Raw genomic sequence first — 20,206 nt, forward strand, 5'->3', positions numbered from 1 at the left:
TGAAAAAGGTTTTTTTCTCGCATAAAGATTTTAAAACCCTCTCCCCGACTGTTCACAGGTAATTTCGTATTAGATGTGTTGGCATATACAGATCTAAAAACATGGATTTTGTGCCATAGTTTTAGTTTGTTTAGTGCTTTCTTCAGTTCAAGTTATTTTACAAGTTTGATTCAGTCAAAGTTAAGCCTTTTGTGTTAATTTTCCACCACAACTATTTCAATGGACAATACATTTTTACAGGTGAAGGTGGTGATATTGGGACAGGATCCATACCATGGACCAAAACAAGCTCACGGTGAGTGTCTAGAAAAAGAATGTAAAGAATGGTCCAAGTCCTGGAGAAGCTGGGGAATTTTTAGCTAGGCGATTAGGTATCGTAGATCATGAGTTTGAGGCCCGGTCAGGGCACACGTCATGAAATATTTTTCTTCTTTTTACTTTTCTGTTACTTTGTTACTTTGTTGCTTTGTTGATCCTTGTCTGTTGTAGTTCAGTAACAATTACGACAAAAAAAAAAAGCTAAGTACAGATACTTCTGATTAGAGTTCGGGGAGGGGGGGGGGGGGGGGGGGGGCTATTTAATGTTTAATGTCATTTCTTATGACATCACACTCGTCAACATGTCAATATTATCAATTAATTCAGTGGCACTTATAGGATTGGGGAAAATTTTGTAGGGTTTGTTTATTAGAAATTGAAAAAAGAACTATGAGCACAATCTTGCCAGACGTTTAAAGTTCAAAAAATAAAATTGGTTATTTGATTTCTAAATATGGAAAAAAATTCTACCTTTTCCTATCAAGAATGGAGTCGAATATCTGCCTCAAATATGTATGTAGGGAATATACTGACAATTACACAGATATCCAAAAATGCTTACAAGAGTACAGATGTTGCTATACCACCTGCCCGATCTTTTTTGAGAATGAGTAACTTTTGAGAAGATGCTTGTTGGTACATATATACAAATTCTCTGGGCTCAAAGTTGCGCCTATTTTAGTGGCCATGGCGCCTTAAATTTACCATTGACGACCAGTTATTGACGTATAAGGCGCCTGCATGGCCACTAAAAAATTGTGTAAATTTGTGATTTGGTTAATCTTTCAAAGATTGCAGGACAACTAACTTTACCAATTGGTGCCAAGATTTTATGACTTGGTAGCCAAATAGGCCACCTGGTAAAAATATCTACTTTGAGCCCTGAATTCTTTGTTCTAATTCTTTATTTGTTTAATGAGGATCACAAACAACCCTAGGGCTACGAGATGCTCTCCTCAACACATAAAACAATACAGTATGTACAAGACGTAATCATAACACACGCTCTCTCACGCACACATACATTCCATAACTTTGATTTGTGTATGATTGAGGGTTACAGCCATATCATCGGTTTATTTCCAGGTCTGTGTTTCAGTGTACAGAAAGGGGTGAAGCCTCCACCTAGGTAAGGATATAGACAATGCCTGTTTACCACAAAGGTTGTCCGTCTCATGTTGATGTCTACTGATGGGATATAGGGGTTAAACAATGGTGGTTGTTGGATATGGAATTTATTTCACACAAGAACGTTATTTTTTTAACAGTAACAAAAGTCAGGAGCTTTAGTGAGAGTCTTTGGCAACTTTTAGAAAATAACTTACGAAATAAACTCCATATCCAAAAATCACTAGTCGTGTGACCTTTTTCTACCGCAATAATATCGGCTTGAATCAAAGGGAAACATGACCAAATCTAATTTCGCGTATGCAAATAAGGTGTACAGGTGGCATCCGGGACCCGGGGTTGTGACGTCATTCGATTATTGATGATGTGAATAATGATTGCAGCTTGGGTCAAAGTTCAAATTCTTGACCAATCAAAAGACTGTAAGGTCATATTCCACTAGTAGAATATAAGATATATATCCAACATTTGTCACATTTGTTGACAATACAGTCGTGTCACATAGTGGCAAATAGTGAAATTATTAAAAGCTGCTAATTATCCCCCATGGCCTGTATATATAGCACTAGATATGAAAATAGTGGATTTAATCTGACATTTTGTTATAGTTTAGAGAATATGTTCAAGGAGCTGTCGAGTGATATAGAAGGATTCAAACACCCTGGACATGGCACACTGATTGGCTGGGCTGAACAAGGTAATTATGATGGACACTGTGGAACACACATAACCATATTAATCAGGGGATCTTTAACATAATTTACTGATTGATAAATACTTGACAGGACTCCAGTCTTAAAAAGTTTCCTTTACTGCTCAGGTACTTGAAAAGCTCTGAATCATGGTCTGAACTGGTCTTTAAATATGAATCGGCCCAGAAAATCACAGATGAAAAGTGTTGAATAAAACATTGTGAAAACTATAAAAGTGCTTTTATTCTGTACAAAAATTCCCTTGAAAGGATTGAATGATTTTGAACTTTAATGAAATGACTTCAAAAATTTGACATGTTCAGGTTTGTATGCTCTGTTTCATAGTAAAAGTAACCAGGCTTTGTTATCATTTATTCCATAATTTCCAAAGTGACCAAGATACATCAACAACTCGATCGATTTCCTTCACATAATATCATAATGTAATATATATATGTTCATAATATCAAAAAAATGTAACCCTGGTAAAATACTAGCTGCAATATACCTTTGGTGTAGTAGAGAGATCTTCTCTTCAGCTCGATTGGTTATGCATAAAACTAGTGAGCCAGAGGTTGGTTAAGTGTAAGACTATACTAAGCTAGTAAGCCAGAGGTCATGGGTTCGATCCCAGGCAGAGGAATTGAATTAATCATGCTCTCTGTCATATTGATGCTCATGTAGGGACTGGGAAACTATACTTAGTTTTACTTGAGAAAGCATTGTTGTAACCTCTGGGAACTTGAGGATGAGTTCTTCTCTGTAGGGAGAGTATGTAATCCTGATAAATACTAGCCGCAACATACCGCTCGGCTAGGGAGATCTTCTCTGATCTTTAGCTTGATGGGTTGAGCTCAAGACTAGTAAGCCACATGTCCCGGGTTCGATCCGTAGAGGAGTCAGGTGGTTTAGATTTAATTAATCATGTGCTCTGTTGTTATATATATATATATAAGTTGTAATTTGTACATTTGTAGCTAATAAGTTGTAATGCAATGTCAGTGTAAAATTCGGAAAACGTTCAAGTTCGGAGACGGACACATTTCGTGGCCCTTGCCGACATTGCGGTAACTTTGAGTTGTTACAGAGTAATTTATCTGTTTTAGGTGTCCTCTTGTTGAACTCCTGTCTCACGGTGAGACAACACCAAGCTAACTCTCACAAAGACAAAGGCTGGGAGAAACTCACAGACGCTGTCATATCATATCTCAACAAAAACAGAACGGGACTGGTGTTTATACTGTGGGGGTCATACGCACAGAAAAAGGGAGCTTGTATAGATCAGGTGAGATGAAAATATAATTTTGTCAATCCACAGGTGCTGAGAGTGGTTATTGGCTCATCTGTCAGAAAGTCTATTTAGCTTGTGTTGTGGTGTGGACGTTTGTTATATTAAAATGTAAATTTAATTTATTTTACAACAATTGCAAAACAACTTATATCAACTTATAATAGTCATGCTTGTTGGTCTGGATGGAAGGAGAGAGGAAACCGGAGTACTTGAGGAAAACCCACATGGTTGGGCAGGTGACCCCATACCTTTTCATGTCCAGGCGGGGATTTTAACCCCCGTCCGCCTAGGTGAAAGGCGAATATTACCACTGTCACCTGACCACCCATTTGTTAATTGCCCAGTGTCCATCTCACATTGTGAGAAAACATTCTTCTGGTGAACTAAGTAAGAATCAAATTATTGGCTGGTAGCTACAGGTTGCTGTTATGAATCATGACAAAGTTTGTAAAAATATATGACCTTGACCCATATTCCATATCCCATGTTAATAGTTATAAAGAACTCGAATGACTTCTTCTCATTAACCAAAAGACCTAAAATCTGGATGTTTGGCTGGTAGGTTCCTGGAATGATAGCCTGTAAACTTTGTGAAATTATTAATTTACCTTGAGCCATAATCAAAGTTAAAGTGTCAATTTCGATAACATTCAAGCAAGTTCTTTTGATTGACTGAAAGGCAGAGAATGATAAAATCAGTGAATAGCAGGTAAGCAATGCATGCCCATTGGACCTCTTTGTATGCGCCCATTAAAATTTGACAGTATTCAAATGTGGTATGTCTGGTTATATTTATTATTATGATGATATATTACATATGTTATTATTATTAGCTAATTAGGGGGACATAATTATGTACAAATTTTTAGTTTTAAATGGGTTTACAGAAATGCGAGAGAAACTGCATCTGCATGTATTGATTTTGATTAAACAAGAAACTGGAGGGGGCTATGGTATTTGTCTGTCTGTCTGTCCGTCCGGGTGTTGATTTCCAGACGATTACTTAAAAAAAAAGATGGACAGATTTGAAACTTCATTTAAAGTTAGGTTGTGAAGTAATACAGAGTGGTATTGAGTTTGGGGTTGAAAGGTCAATTATGAAGGTTAGTTGCTAAAAATAGATATATTTTCATCAAATTTTTCTTTTCAGATAATAACTTGTGATAGAGTTGACCAGTTGTATTGAAACTTGACATATCCAATATTACTATAAAATATATAGGATGGGATTGAGATGGGGTCAAAAGGTCAACTGTGAAGGTCACTTACTAGAATAGATATTTATCACCATTTTCAAGTTCCCACTTCTACAGAAAGGACTGATTGCTTTGGTTGAAATTTATTACAATGTTAGCTCTTAGGGTAATACACAGTGGGATTTACTAAAAACATACTTTTATCATCAGTTTTTTGGCTTCCAGATGATAACTTTTGATAGAGTTTCTAGAAATGATTGTTAACATGAGGCATCTGTTCATTGTTATCAAAGTCTATGTTGCTTAGAAAATTTAATTGACAGCAGAGGCCAAAGTGTTGCATGCAACACTAACTGTAAGCTTGTTGCATATAAAAAAAAATACAAATAGATTTGATGACAGGAAAAACCTGTATAAATATTATCCGATATGTCATATCTTACTTGTTGTATTATATGTACCAATCTAATCAAAATCTAGATGGTCATTATTACTACGTTATATGAACATCTAACGACATTGCATAAGGGGTCATGTCAGGATGACCTTTTGGATTGACCAATCAAATTATTACTTACAGAATCTTGGAAGTGAATTCCGTATGTAGAAATAGCATGACTAGAGTGTACAGCTTACATAATCTGTCAATCTGTTTCAAGGCATTTTGTCTAACAAAGCATATAGCTATATACATGCTGTACCGAAATGGTTAGCTTCAGATGCATGATATGGCGAATGGGTGAGATCAGTGACATCGAAAAATTGACAATTCAACCTTTAAGTGAAATATTGAGATAACAAAGGTCACCAGAACGTGACCTCTTGTGCGATGTCGTTAGATGTTCATTTAAGGTAGTGATAATGACCATCTAGATATAATTAGAATGCATATGTACAAGGCCATATTGAAATCTTCTCTACTTTATTGTTGTAATATGTACATTAAGGGTAAAAGTTCCTGGCTGTTCCTTGATGAACTGTAGAAGTGGAATTTCTGTTGAATAGGTGTCGATCCCGGATATAGCAGATGTGATTACAGAGCTTTTCTGAGGCTTTTTGGGGCCTTTCATGGGCCCCATTCCCGATTGAAATTTTTAGATTTAAGCTAATTTCCCCAAATTTTAATCTTTTCTTCTTGAAAATATCTTTCCCAATTCACCAATTTTCTTCCCAAAATTGGACAAAATGGCCCCATCCCAAACCAGAGAGAAAAATCCCTGGATTATGTACTTTGCGTTGTGTTTAATTTTGTGATATCCTATGTACAGACACCTCATTATCACTCTGATCTTCCACCATGTTCTTTTCCATCAGGCTGGTGGTGAGAGGAATGAAAACCAGAGTCGGAAGTAACAGTTCCAGTATTTAATAACAATAGTAAATCAACGTTGAAAACAAAACAATTGTAAGCGTTGTTGCCATTGTAGAGTATGGACAGCATATATAAAAAAAAAGTTTTACAACTGAGACCAATGTCACTAGAATTTATAATATTTATATATGAAATGTGGAGAGTAAACTCTAAAATACCACCGAAATAATTCCTATATAATAAACTTCATGTTATTTCTATATGTCTACTAACTACATGTTTACCCTACCATGAAACCTGAAATCCTCCCCGTCAGTCTGACAGAATGCTACATCTATCGATAACGGCCGAAGCTTTTAAATTAATTGCTTACAACAATTCCAAAAGTTGTACTTATAATAAACAATCATTATACCACTGGCACTATCCTGATGTACGGAAAACTAGCTATAAATATATACGTTTACTACCATGTCGCGGCTAAAAACGAACTACAGCCTTACAGGGTCTAACTGGCATCTGATCAGTGATCATTAGTAGTTTAAACTTCCAGTTCTGTCTGAACTCTGTAGAGCCTCAATCCTCTCCAAGGCAGGATTGAAGTCATGGTACATCGTCTTTGTTTGAGCAGACTCAAAGTAAGCTCGGATTGCTCGACGATTGTCACTTAAAGTTTCGTAGCATATCCCCAGGAGATTGTGAACGACCCAGTGTTTCTGTGCCCCCTGTAGGTCGTCATACTTGACCACTATCAGGTAACACAGTGCTGCTTCACGTCCTTTTGTATCTCCCAGCTCGTGACAGCAGAGAAAGGAAAGAAACACAGCATACGGAAGCGGAGGAACAAACAAACCGGACGGGCTTTTTACCACCTCTGGTTGAAGCTGCGGTAGAAATAGACATTCCTTTACAAAACAGATAGATTTTGTCTGTGTTTTCTTCAGTTTGTGAATCAATGTATAGCCCTTCCCACAGAAATCGTGTAGGTATGATGTTTTTTGTTTCGGTGGTAGATCGTTTAGACCCTCGGTATAGTAAGATGGCTGTGACATGACCCATGTACATAACTGTAGGGTCTTACTGTAGCTCCCTGTCAGGAAATAAAAGGTGGCTAAGTACAAGATTTCAGTACCAGTTCCCATGGAGGAGCATATTTTTATCTGGTGTCTGGACTTCCTCCTCATCTTGTACCTACTCTTGTTACCTGTAGATCTAGTCACATGGTGTCGATAATTTCGCTGGGCAAATAAGGAAATATTCTTCAATGTATATCCGTAACCGATTACTTGCCCGACCTCGGATTGCGATTTCATTAGTAAAGTCATTGATGTCGTCATGGAAGCGGGCCGATTACAAATAGATGCCGACCCAAATATAATGCTCATGTCCCTTTGATACTCAATCTCTCTAGCAGTTTGTGGGTACTTAAGTTCCGTTTGTATGGTTACATCACAAATCCTTTCAAAAAAAGATGGTTGAAACATTTTACCAAAAGATAGGCAAAGTAATTTATTTTTATGAAAATAATTTAGAATGTGGAAAAGTCTTTTTCGATATTTGCTGGTGGCTTTTCCAAGGAACATGTTGTTCACCGGAATGAAGTAGTTCGGCAAGTGTCCTGTCTTAACATGGGTTATCAGAGTATTGACGCAAAACCAGAAACAGAAAAATAAATTTTGTTCTTGCCAAATATTTTGATATGAGTTTTCTATTACGAAAAACATGACTGTTCTTAAGAAATCTGATGATAAAATATTGTTGACTCCGGTGCTTTTCGTCAGTACATCTCTGATTTCTTGAAAGAAATATTTCAGCAAGCAATAAACTTTTAATTGGACTTGGCTGAAAGAGTAAACTAAGGCTTTTTCTGCTGGTGCGAACGATATCTTCCATTGTGGTGATTTTTCCTTTAAACTTCGATCTTTAATTGGGACAAGATGACAACCTTTTTGTATGATTTTTTCTACCAACGTTTGTGGCGGCCATCCATGAAGTCGTGTACGGCTCGCCCATTCACTAGCCTCCATAGGCCAACTGTCACAGTGGAAGCTGTGTACAAAGTTAAATTTATCAAAATTATATCTCCGCCCGATAGATTGACTCGGTAATCCCATCTCTCTGTATTTCTTCACCGTTAATTCTTGGAAGATGTCGCATGACACAAACTGATCATCCCCCACTGGTATGATTGAATTTTGTAGTACTGTGCTGCACATTGGTCCAGTTCGGATGAGTTGTAAGGTTACATACCCAGGTTGGCAGCCGGCCTCGTTTATATACAACACAGTCTTTTCTACTGACTGAACTCTCTGTCCAGGATACGTTGCCATGACACGGTTGTCAACTATCACAATGTCCGTGTCCGAATCTGGCAGGTTGAATCCCTCGGAAACACTCCCGTACAGAAACGTACTGTTGTTTTGGCCCCTATTGTGTATCCCTTCCTCGGTGACCATAACTTGTCTCCTGTTGTTGATTTCGTCCCGACTCCCTGTCACCTTTCTGTCTAGGTAGATAGATAGCAGTATGGAGATCTTCTCAATGTTGTCCGGCCACGAACTCTGTGCCATAATTGTCACTTTCTAAAAATAATCTGCAACAAAATGGAATTAGATTCAAAATAAAAATTCCAGTATTTTTATTCTACTCCTACAACTAAACTAGTTAAATTCTGTAGTATCACCTAGAAGGTTGCATTTGGCAGTCTTTTCAGTTTTACATTCAACAATTCTAAATATACAGATCATAAGGTTTGTAGGTCGGCCATGCGTCCTGCAGTAGCAACGACATGTACAGTTTCTCAGAAACCGGTTATAAGTAGTGATCTGTCATCAGCCATTATAAGAGGAAGTAATTATATATGTTTAACAGCGACTACCTGTGGTAACACATGGCATACATACACCGATAACAACTACCTGTACAAAAAAAGTACTGGTATACATCATTGAAATGCAGCTTCAAACTATTACAGGGTAGTCATGATACTGGGTCCCTGTCACCATTAAAATAGATACAATGTCTTACCTGTGTGTGTCTTTAGGGAGATAAAGTAGAATTCCTGAGCTGTAACAGTGTCAGTCCATTAAAATTCAACATATTACAGCCTCCATAGGCTCTGTGGATCAACCGTGACGAATTTGACCTAGTCCACATGTGTGGTGTGTAGGTGTGTAAACACTGCTATTGTGTACCAGTGTATAACAAGGGGTACCTTATATTAGCTTGATCTATATATAGCTGCCGTACATAGCTCCTGCAGTAAGTGATATGGCAGGTTAATTCTAGGTATTTTCTGCGAAAGTGAAAATCATTTCATTGCTTTGATAATTGCTGTATAGGAGGAAAATAAGTAAATAAGTGATGAATCTTATTGATTCAGATAAATTAATATTTGTTTGATTTGTTAAAGAGGTACCCAGTAGGGAAAATGAAATTTGAAATCCAAATAATTCCATGAAAATTTTTAATGTTGAAATAAATTTTGATTATTTCTTATCAAATTTCAACTTAACATTTAATTCAAATACAATCAATTATTGTAAATAAAATTAAATCAAATTTCAAATGTACATTAATCTACTGGTATTTGGAAGGGAAAGTAAATTCTTCAGGACTGATAATTGAACACAGACGGAACACTAAATTTTCAGACTGAATACCAGGTCATTGTATTATGGTATTCCATCTGAAACACCATAGTATTCATCTTAATTTCTACCTCTGAGGTAGCTTTGATTTAAGATTCAGAGTAAGCTAATTTGGCAAATTCCATCAATAGCAAATTAAATACATACATTGCTTGATTAATGTGCAACAAGGACAAAAGGAATGAAAATTCTAAAACACGCCATTGTGAAATTGGGAGAAAACATTGACAAACTGATTATGAATACTGACAAAGATAAATTCTTATAATTGCTGATAAATAGATATATGATTTCAAGGAAATACCAAATCTCTAATAACTTTCATGGCATATGTATCTGACTGGCAAATGTTTGTATCTGCTATAGGGCACAGTCAAAGAAAATGTACATGCACTATTTGTGTAAAGGGCCTGTTTCCAGTAATGTTAATTCTCCATAGGAGCCTGCCCCCGTATAATTTCTAGCTCAACTACAGTTTTTAGCCCACCATCATCAGATGGTGGGCTATTCAAATCGCCCTGCGTCCGTGGTCCGTCGTCCGTCCGTCCGTCCCTCCGTCCGTCCGTCCGTAAACAATTCTTGTTATCGCTAATCCTCAGAAAGTACTGAAGGGATCTTTCTCAAATTTCATATGTAGGTTCCCCTTGGTGCCTAGTTATGCATATTGCATTTTGAGACCAATCGGAAAACAACATGGCCGACAGGCAGCCATCTTGGATTTTGACAATTGAAGTTTGTTATCGCTATTTCTGAGAAAGTACTGAAGGGATCTTTCTGAAATTTCATATGTAGGTTCCCCTTGGTGCCTGGTTATGCATATCGCATTTTGAGACTAATCTTAAAACAACATGGCCGACAGGCAGCCATCTTGTATTTTGACAATTGAAGTTTGTTATCGTTATTTCTCAGAAAGCACTGAAGGGATCTTTCTCAAATTTCATATGTAGGTTCCTCTTGGTGCCTAGTTATGCATATTGCATTTTGAGACCCATCGGAAAACAACATGGCCGACAGGCAGCCATCTTGGATTTTGACAATTGAAGTTTGTTATCGCTATTTCTCAGAAACTAATGAAGGGATCTTTCTGAAATTTCATATGTAGGTTCCCCTCGGAGCCTAGTTATGCATATTGCATTTTGAGACCAATCGGAAAACAACATGGCCGACAGGCAGCCATCTTGGATTTTGACAATTGAAGTTTGTTATCGCTATTTCTGAGAAAGTACTGAAGGGATCTTTCTCAAATTTCATATGTAGGTTCCCCTTGGTGCCTAGTTATGCATATTGCATTTTGAGATCAATCGGAAAACAACATGGCCGACAGGCAGCCATCTTGGATTTTGACAATTGAAGTTTGTTATCACTATTTCTAAGCAAGTACAGAAGGGATCTTTCTGAAATTTCATATGTAGGTTCCCCTTGGTGCCTGGTTATGCATATCGCATTTTGAGACTAATCTTAAAACAACATGGCCGACAGGCAGCCATCTTGTATTTTGACAATTGAAGTTTGTTATCGTTATTTCTCAGAAAGCACTGAAGGGATCTTTCTCAAATTTCATATGTAGGTTCCTCTTGGTGCCTAGTTATGCATATTGCATTTTGAGACCCATCGGAAAACAACATGGCCGACAGGCAGCCATCTTGGATTTTGACAATTGAAGTTTGTTATCGCTATTTCTCAGAAACTAATGAAGGGATCTTTCTGAAATTTCATATGTAGGTTCCCCTCGGAGCCTAGTTATGCATATTGCATTTTGAGACTAATCAGAAAACAACATGGCCGACAGGCAGCCATCTTGGATTTTGACAATTGAAGTTTTTTATCGCTATTTCTGAGAAAGTACTGAAGGGATCTTTCTGAAATTTCATATGTAAGTTCCCCTTGGTGCCTGGTTATGCATATTGCATTTTGAGACCAATCAGAAAACAACATGGCCGACAGGCAGCCATCTTGGATTTTGACAATTGAAGTTTGTTATCGCTATTTCTCAGAAAGTACTGAAGGGATCGTTCTCAAATTTCATATGTAGGTTCCCCTCAGTGTCTAGTTTTGCATATTGGGACTAATCTGAAAACAACATGGCCGACAGACAGCCATTATCGCTAAATCTTAAATTTTATATATAGGTTCCCCTTGTTTGAAAAGTACTAGCTATAGAGGGCTGTTTCTGAATTTACACAGATTAGTAAGACTTAGACGAAGGGAAAAGTAGAGAAAAGATCAATCTGACATGGAACCTATAAAGATCATTCAATGGTGGGCGCCAAGATCCCTCTGGGATCTCTTGTTAAATAATTATAAGTATTGATTTTCATATATCTTGTTTTCTTCAGTTGAATGTGTCTCTCCGTAACCCTGTTGATAAGAACTTCTTCCTGAGTGTCGGCAGGTAAGACATATAGAACTTTAGAGTTGTGACTTTAAAGAATCATCATTTTATCACCTTTCTCTGATTACAATCAAATACACGCTCCAGACACTTAGAATAATGGTTTCTTGATAAGAGGCATGCTTCTATTTACAGATCATTATTGAGATTACAACTGTATATCTATCAAAGTATATAATAAGCCCTGAATTTGTTATGAATGATCTAGAGACATAGTAAGAGGGATTATGACATATAGTGTCATATTTATTCTGTTGATAAGTCTATGGGGCCAACACAATCTAAAAAGAAATGGGCAGGATTTATATTAAAGTTGACAATGAAATAGTCATTGTTACCATTTTCTCTGATCTGCAACAGTCATGGTTGGACCTGTTACTAGGCATGGGCTTATTGGCAGATAAATATGATGGTTGCTTCACAGAGTAAAGGAGGCTGAAGGTGAATCAATGAAAAGAGCCTCTCAAGATACTGGGTAGAAAGTCATTATAGGTAGATTCATGACATCACTCCCGTATATCGTAGACATTTCTTGACCTGGTTAAAGGTACATTTTATTCTGCAAAGGATCACTGATTAATGTTACTGTCTGTAGAGTGTCTTATCAGAGAGGAGACAACACCAGTACATCATACGAGGAAGATGAGGATGATGATGAGGAAGCTGACAAACGGTTTGATAAGGTTTGTAGCTACCATGTCTGTCTTTCTTTAGGTACTTCTGCCACCACAGAGTCTGAAGTTAGGTATAAACTATAGAATAGTACATTTGTATAAATTTATAATGATCCTTTATTACATTGCTCGATGACAATCCAAATTTAGTTTGAGATATTGGGGCAGCTCAGCAGGCAAATGCAGGCAAAAGATATCTGATAATATCCGATGAATTAAAAGTTAAATCTTTATCTCATAAATTGAGTTTTATAAAGAGAACATTGAAATCCACCAAAGTTGAAAAAATATCCCTTTATTGCTGTTATAAATTCACCATCAATTGAATATTCAGCAACAAGTTTTTGTCTCAAATTGAAATATTTACAGGCAACCCACAATGTACAAGTCCAAGATCTAAAGGGAGCGTGGACCAAACACAATCGTACAGTGTTACTGGGCGTGCTTGACAGCTACACCAAGGCACAGTCACTCAAGCGAAACCTATCTGCCGATGCACTCAAAAAGTTCAAGGTTGATGGAGGTCAAGGTCCAAATGTACGGCTTTCCTTAATTGAAAAAAAAAGACTTTTTTGTAGCGATCTTCAATTTCATTTGATACACTTTTAAAAATCAAATTACCCAGAATCACAATGTTGTTCTACTGAGTCAAATTGGCAATTTACTTTAGAATTAAGAAATCAGTACTAGTTGGCAGTTTAGAGTGTTAAAGTCATACTTCTGATAATTTCAAAATGATTACTGTCTGCTTAACATCAAGTGATTTGTTGCCCTTATTATACCCCCACAACAAAGTTGGAGGTATACTGGAATCACCCTGTCTATCTGTCATCTACAAACATTGTTCAGAAAACTCCTCCTAAACTTGAAACTTGTGAACCAATTTCAATGAAACTACCGGTACACACAAAAAAAGAATTGTATGCAGGTGTGCATGTGACTTTTTTCTTCAAAGTTGTGGTTCCATGATAACTGGTTGCTATAAACATGTTTTCCGATAAGGGGCGATAACTCTTCAGTCATTTGACCAAATTTGTTCAGCCTTGGTCGCATTTTAATATTGAAATCACTGGAACTGAAACTTATATGGTTGCTATATAAACAGCATCTGACAGGGGTATTTGTTATCCTGAGGATGGCAGTTTTAGTTTGTTATAGAATAACAATTACCTTGTGATTTACTCCAAGTTATGAGTTTTGTATTTACAGAAGACGAGGTCTATGTCCCTAACGACAGGTGCCCCTGGCTCCCCTACCACTCCTAACCCCAGCCCTGGGACTAAACTCAGCAGTGTCCACACCCACTCACTTCTAATGAAGCTGGTGTCAGAGTCAGATAGCAAGTCTGTCGCATTCACAGAGGAGGTAAGTGTGCTGAAATCTATCGCATTCACAGAGGAGTTAAGTATGCTGAAATCTATCGCATTCACAGAGGAGGTAAGTACGCTGAAATATGTCGCATTCACAGAGGAGGTAAGTATGCTGAAATCTGTCGCATTCACAGAGGTAAGTACGCTGAAATCTGTCGCATTCACAGAGGAGGTAAGTACGCTGAAATCTGTCGCATTCACAGAGGAGGTAAGTATGCTGAAATCTGTCGCATTCACAGAGGTAAGTACGCTGAAATCTGTCGCATTCACAGAGGAGGTAAGTACGCTGAAATCTGTCGCATTCACAGAGGAGGTAAGTATGCTGAAATCTATCGCATTCACAGAGGAGGTAAGTATGCTGAAATCTATCGCATTCACAGAGGAAGTAAGTACGCTGAAATCTGTCGCATTCACAGAGGAGGTAAGTACGCTGAAATATGTCGCATTCACAGAGGAGGCAAGTACGCTGAAATCTAGTCCTGATTTCTGTAACCTTCTCAGATAACTTAATTTGAGCTTCCTAAAACATGTATTCTTAACTGTTTTTTTTAATGTCCTTCTTTGAGAAGCCTGAATGGTAAAATCATATTATGTCAGCTATGATATACTAAAATCTTTCAAATTGGTAAGGAAAAATATGCCTCCTTTCAGACATTATTAAAGACATGTATTAACTATATCATAATATGTTATAAAATATTTTATTATTCTAATTTGATATTGTATTGAACCATCCACATTTCTGTACATGCTTTTTTAAGCCAGAAAATTATCCTTTCAGCGTAAATAGCAATTGTAGTGATAATCTGCCATTTAGAGACATCAACAAGTCAAGCCACTACCATCAGCTTTACTTTAAACAATGTTTCCTACACTCTTTGATAATGGGATTACATTGTACATTTAATGCATGAAGTCAATTGAACTAATCACTTGTTTTTAAGAAAAAAACAGCTGGTCATGAGGAATTTTGTAAATAGCTGTGTGATTTCTGGGATGTTCAAATGATAAAGCTGAACATTTCATTGTTTGAAAATATTTCAAAGTACTTGACCCGGAACTATTTAGCAATGTTAATTGCAATTTCAGCCATCAAATATGAATATGGACCAGTTACATGGTGTGGCTGCCTGTCAGACTGATGATGTCTACTTCAAAAACTGGCGCAGTGAGTTATCTCCCCTGGAACAGGGCTATCATTGATAACATACATGTGGTGTTTCCCTGTTCCATAGGGTGTACACCTTTAGTTTGACTTGAAGAAAATGAAACCCTATATCAGGAGTTAGAACGTTTATTATTGAATTTAATGTTTCAATTTTCTTAATTGTAAAAAATTATGCAAATGAATGTTTTTTTTGTATGATATATTGCATGATTTGATACATGAGCAAGTCTCTGATAATTCATACAGATGTGAAAAGTCCTTGAATATCACTCCTTTCGCCTATTATATATTATTGTGTTTTCCTGAAAATTATCAAGAAAAAATCTTAATTCAGTGTTGTGACAAAATTGGTAGCTTTATTAATTTGATTTGTTGAAAACATTATATGCAGCTGATGTAATATTTATTGTACTATTGGAAATCAGACTAAACTTGACTATGTATCAGATATTCACTAATCATTAATTGGCCATTGCCCCTGAATAATCTTTGAATTTAATGACGCAAAGTCCTGGAAAAGTCTTTGAATTTGATAACAATTTATGGATATTGCTCAAAATCAAAGCAAATTTCTTCTATCGATTTTGGTTATGAAGATGCTTCCCAATATTTGATAAAAAAAACTCTCTATAGCTTAGCTCAGGTACCAAAATCTAAATGGATCAAATGTAGCATTTGGCCACTCTAGAAATAAAGAGCTAATGGGTACAATATACAGAGCAACCCGCTTATTTGCATAGCCCTTTTTCCATGACAAAATATGCAAATAACCGGAGTATTCGTATAGGCGGAGTTGGGTTTTGGCCCCTCTTATACACATGTAGATCGGTACTCAAAATGGGCGCTATATGATTGTTTGTGTTATTTTCATTACAAATATTTTTTTTTTTAAAAACTCCTAAATTACTCACCAGATTTAGTTCAAATTCACACCATAGTAAAAACATCAATATCTACTTGTGTTAAGATTTTGGGTTAAAGGGTCAAGATTTTGGGTTAAAGGGTCAGAGGTCACACTTGTCCATTTTAAAAGATAATATGAAGTAAGTATATATTATCACATATGTTTACTGAGTGGATGGAGGTATATTTAATTTAAATTCTTACTGTAACAGTTGAGCTGCACAACAGCCAGATGATGGTGAAGGGGTGCGAGACGTCTGGGTATGTGATCGTGAGTGCCGCTAAGGCCCAGATTGTGTCCTGTACACACCGTCCAGTCTGGCAGGACAACCAGCTCCGTAGTAAAACCTCCTGGGTCACCTCTGTCGAGTGTATGCAGGTCAGTGTGTCACTATTTAAGGGTTAACTGTAATATTTTTTTTACGTTATTGAGCAATAACACAAAAAACTGGGGTGTACTCTGAATAAACCGCGAAGCAGTTTATGAAAAGAGTACACCCCAGTTTTTTTGTGTTATTGCTCAATAACGTAAAAAAAATATTACAGTTAACCCTTATAATTTAATTAACAACGATAAGAAACATTTTCATTAAGTTTAACATGTTTATTTTCCTCCAGATATTTAAAAACACATCGATAAATACAAAATCCCATGAACAACGATTACTCTGCTACTTCCGGTATAACTGAAAGTAGTTCCTTATATTTTTTTTATGTTATGAGATGATAACATAATTTTTTGAGCCAATGAAAATGCTTGTTACAAGCAAAATTAAATTATTCTGTTCTAAACTAAGTCTTTATATCTAGTTTTTGTGTTTGGAGAAAAAGGCTTCATGTATGAAAATATTGTGTAAACTTAAAAGATGTAGGTTATCAGTTCTATAAATCCTGTATTGGTCAAATATAAAAACAATTGCAAAAAAATTATAAGGATGACTTTAATTGACCTACATTCAAGGTCACAAGACAAAAATAGGCTATAATCATGAAACAATGACTTCTCAATAGCCAAGAGACTCCGAGACCTGATATTGGGCAAGTAGTATGCTGGAATGTAGAACTACAAAATTTATTTACATGAATAAACCTTCTCTGATATTTGAATAAAGTGGTAATCGACTTAGTATCTACATAAATTACCTAGACCAACTTCAAAGTTGCTGTGAAAGCAGATGAGTGATACAGGCCCTCTTGTACTATTTATTAGCCCACCATCATCAGATGGTGGGCTATTCAAATCGCCCTGCGTCCGTGGTCCGTGGTCCGTCCGTCCGTCCGTCCGTCCGTCCGTAAACAATTCTTGTTATCGCTATTTCTGAGAAAGTACTGATGGGATCTTTCTCAAATTTCATATGTGGGTTCCCCTTGGTGCCTAGTTGTGCATATTGCATTTTGGGACCGATCGGAAAACAACATGGCCGACAGGCAGCCATCTTGGATTTTGACAATCGAAGTTTGTTATCTCTATTTCTGAGAAAGTATTGAAGGGATCTTTCTCAAATTTCATATGTAGGTTCCCCTTGGTGCCTAGTTATGCATATTGCATTTTAAGACCGATCAAAAAACAACATGGCCGACAGGCAGCCATCTTGGATTTTGACAATTGGAGTTTGTTATCGCTATTTCTGAGGAAGTGCTGAAGGGATCTTTCTCAAATTTCATATGTAGGTTCCCCTTGGTGCCTAGTTATGCATATTGCATTTTGGGACCGATCGGAAAACAACATGGCCGACAGGCAGCCATCTTGGATTTTGACAATCAAAGTTTGTTATCTCTATTTCTGAGAAAGCATTGAAGGGATCTTTCTCAAATTTCATATGTGGGTTCCCCTTGGTGCCTAGTTGTGCATATTGCATTCTGGGACCGATCGGAAAACAACATGGCCGACAGGCGGCCATCTTGGATTTTGACAATCAAAGTTTGTTATCTCTATTTCTGAACAAGTATTGAAGGGATCTTTCTCAAATTTCATATGTAGGTTCCCCTTGGTGCCTAGTTATGCATATTGCATTTTGGGACCAATCGGAAAACAACATGGCCGACAGGCAGCCATCTTGGATTTTGACAATTAAAATTTGTTTTCACTTTTTCTGTGAAAGAACTGAAGGGATATCTCAAATTTCATATGTAGGTTCCCCTTGATGCCTACTTATGCATATTGCATTTTGAGACCAATAGGAAAACAACATTGCTGACAGGCAGCCATCTTTGATTTTGACAATTAAAATTTGTTATCGCTATTTCTCAGAAAGTAATGAAGGGATCTTTCTGAAATTTCATATGCAGGTTCCCCTCAGTGCCTAGTTATGCATATTGCATTTTGAGACCAATCAGAAAACAACATGGCCGACAGGCAGCCATCTCGGATTTTGACAATTGAAGTTTGTTATCGCTATTTCTGTGAAAGTATTGAAGGGATCTTTTTCAAATTTCATATGTAGGTTCCCCTCAGTGCCTAGTTTTGCATATTGGGACCAATACGAAAACAACATGGCCGACAGACAGCCATTATAGCTAAATCTTAAATTCTGTATATAGGTTCCCCTTGTTTGAAAAGTACTAGAGGGCTGTTTCTGAATTTACACAGATAAGTAAGACTTAGAGGAAGGGAAAAGTAGGGAAAAGATCAATCTGACATGGAACCTATAAAGATCATTCAATGGTGGGCGCCAAGATCCCTCTGGGATCTCTTGTTTTCTTTTCCGAAGAATAATTTTACACCTTTCCGACACCCAGATTTCATAATGTCAATGAAAATGTATTTTTATAAAGTTGTCATTTTGAGCATCAAAGACATAAGGTCGTAAATAAAAGAAGGTTATCTCGAAATTGTAATTCGCAACATAGTATAAATTTCTTTTGATAAATATTTCCAAAACATCGTGTTTATTCATAAAACATAAAACAAACATTTTCTCGGATGAAAATGCACTTACAGAGACACAATTATGAAGAAAAATGCCATAAAATTGCAATTTTCTCCCGTTATATAGTTTTGGATGCAAATTTCCATCACAAAATCGGATAGAGCTTTACTTGTTTCATATGTGTACCAAAAATCAGCTAATTCCATGTGGTGGAACGTTCTCATATCGCCGCCTGAATGTGGTTGTAAATTGAAAGAAAAGAGGAAATGAGTAACAACCTTGTCTGAAACCCTATTATATAGCTTATTATATACAAAATTTTATATTGAATATCAGAGCGGATATTTTCATGACAGTTTTATGATATCTAACGACTAAATAAACAGTATTTAAAGATTTACACTGAGGACACCCTGATACATGAATACTGTTCTATCTCAAGTTGTCCTCTTTTGAATTTTCTGATCGTGTGGCCTTGAATATTTATTCGTATCTTCTTGTCTTTGTCAGCACTCCCCAGACCTTCTCCGATGTCAAATACATTCTCGACACAAAAGCCAAACGAAATATAACGTTTGGATACGGTTCACCGTTTCACCCGATGATGAGGCCCCAATAAAGGACTACTACTGCCAGTGCCCAGTTGGAGAGAGAACGATGGGAATGTGTGCGCACATCTCCAGTATCTTGTACTACCTTGGGTATTACAGGGCGCTGGAAAACCCTCGACCATTACAACCACAGGTGAAGAAATTCCGACAAAACTTGAAATAGTTTTCCATGCGGTAACGGAGTGCATATGTCGAAAGTATGTTTGGGGCTCGATATGAAAGATCCCCGTTACCATGTGACTAACCAAACTTATAAATATAGGTATTATACAATCGCCCGTAGCTATGAACACTCCCGTAAATGCGAAAACCAACCAAAACCATAAGGAACACGTTTTGTTTGTTGTTCTGTCTATTTGTCAGCCAATGTCTTCAACCACGGGGACTTGTGAAGTAGCCATCTTGGATTTTTAGCTCACCTGGTCCGAAGGACCAAGGTGAGCTTATGCCATACCGGTGCGTCCGTCGTCCGTCCGTCCGTCCGTTCGTCTGTCGTCCGTCCGTCAACAATTGACTTCTTCTTCATAACCACTGATCAGAATTTGACGAAATTTTGTCAGAAGTATCCCTGTGAGATGTGGACTCAAAATTGTACAAATGGTGGGGCTGGCCCCCCAGGGGTCTGAGGGCG

At 37.1% G+C, this 20,206-nt stretch overlaps 3 protein-coding genes across 3 annotated transcripts; 2 read left to right on the forward strand and 1 right to left on the reverse strand.

Moving 5' to 3' along the window:
- Nucleotides 1–240: 240 nt before the first annotated feature.
- LOC117320591 (uracil-DNA glycosylase-like) lies at nt 241–5,978 on the forward strand (the record flags this gene model as incomplete). Its single annotated transcript, XM_033875146.1, has 5 exons — nt 241–295; nt 1,405–1,447; nt 2,055–2,143; nt 3,245–3,423; nt 5,940–5,978. Coding segments are annotated over 5 exons (405 nt in total), but the record flags the coding sequence as incomplete, so codon positions are not given.
- Nucleotides 5,976–9,113, reverse strand: LOC117320590. The gene is made up of 2 exons (XM_033875145.1): nt 8,965–9,113; nt 5,976–8,530 (listed from the first exon to the last, which is right to left on the reverse strand). The coding sequence occupies exon 2, from the start codon at nt 8,505–8,507 to the stop codon at nt 6,471–6,473; it is 2,037 nt and encodes a 678-aa protein (XP_033731036.1). The 5' UTR covers nt 8,508–8,530; nt 8,965–9,113; the 3' UTR covers nt 5,976–6,470.
- Nucleotides 9,114–9,910: 797 nt separating this feature from the next.
- LOC117320588 (protein KIAA0100-like) lies at nt 9,911–16,473 on the forward strand (the record flags this gene model as incomplete). The annotated part of the gene is made up of 7 exons (XM_033875144.1): nt 9,911–9,940; nt 11,924–11,979; nt 12,575–12,662; nt 13,023–13,190; nt 13,863–14,018; nt 15,113–15,191; nt 16,307–16,473. Coding segments are annotated over exons 1-7 (744 nt in total), but the record flags the coding sequence as incomplete, so codon positions are not given.
- Nucleotides 16,474–20,206: the final 3,733 nt, after the last annotated feature.

This window comes from Pecten maximus, unplaced genomic scaffold (assembly GCF_902652985.1).
Source record: "Pecten maximus unplaced genomic scaffold, xPecMax1.1, whole genome shotgun sequence".
NCBI lineage: Eukaryota > Metazoa > Mollusca > Bivalvia > Pectinida > Pectinidae > Pecten > Pecten maximus.

Coding starts and splice junctions, on each gene's coding strand:
- LOC117320590 (XM_033875145.1), bottom strand. CDS start 8,507: ATGGCACAGAGTTCGTGGCCGGACAACATTGAGAAGATCTCCATACTG.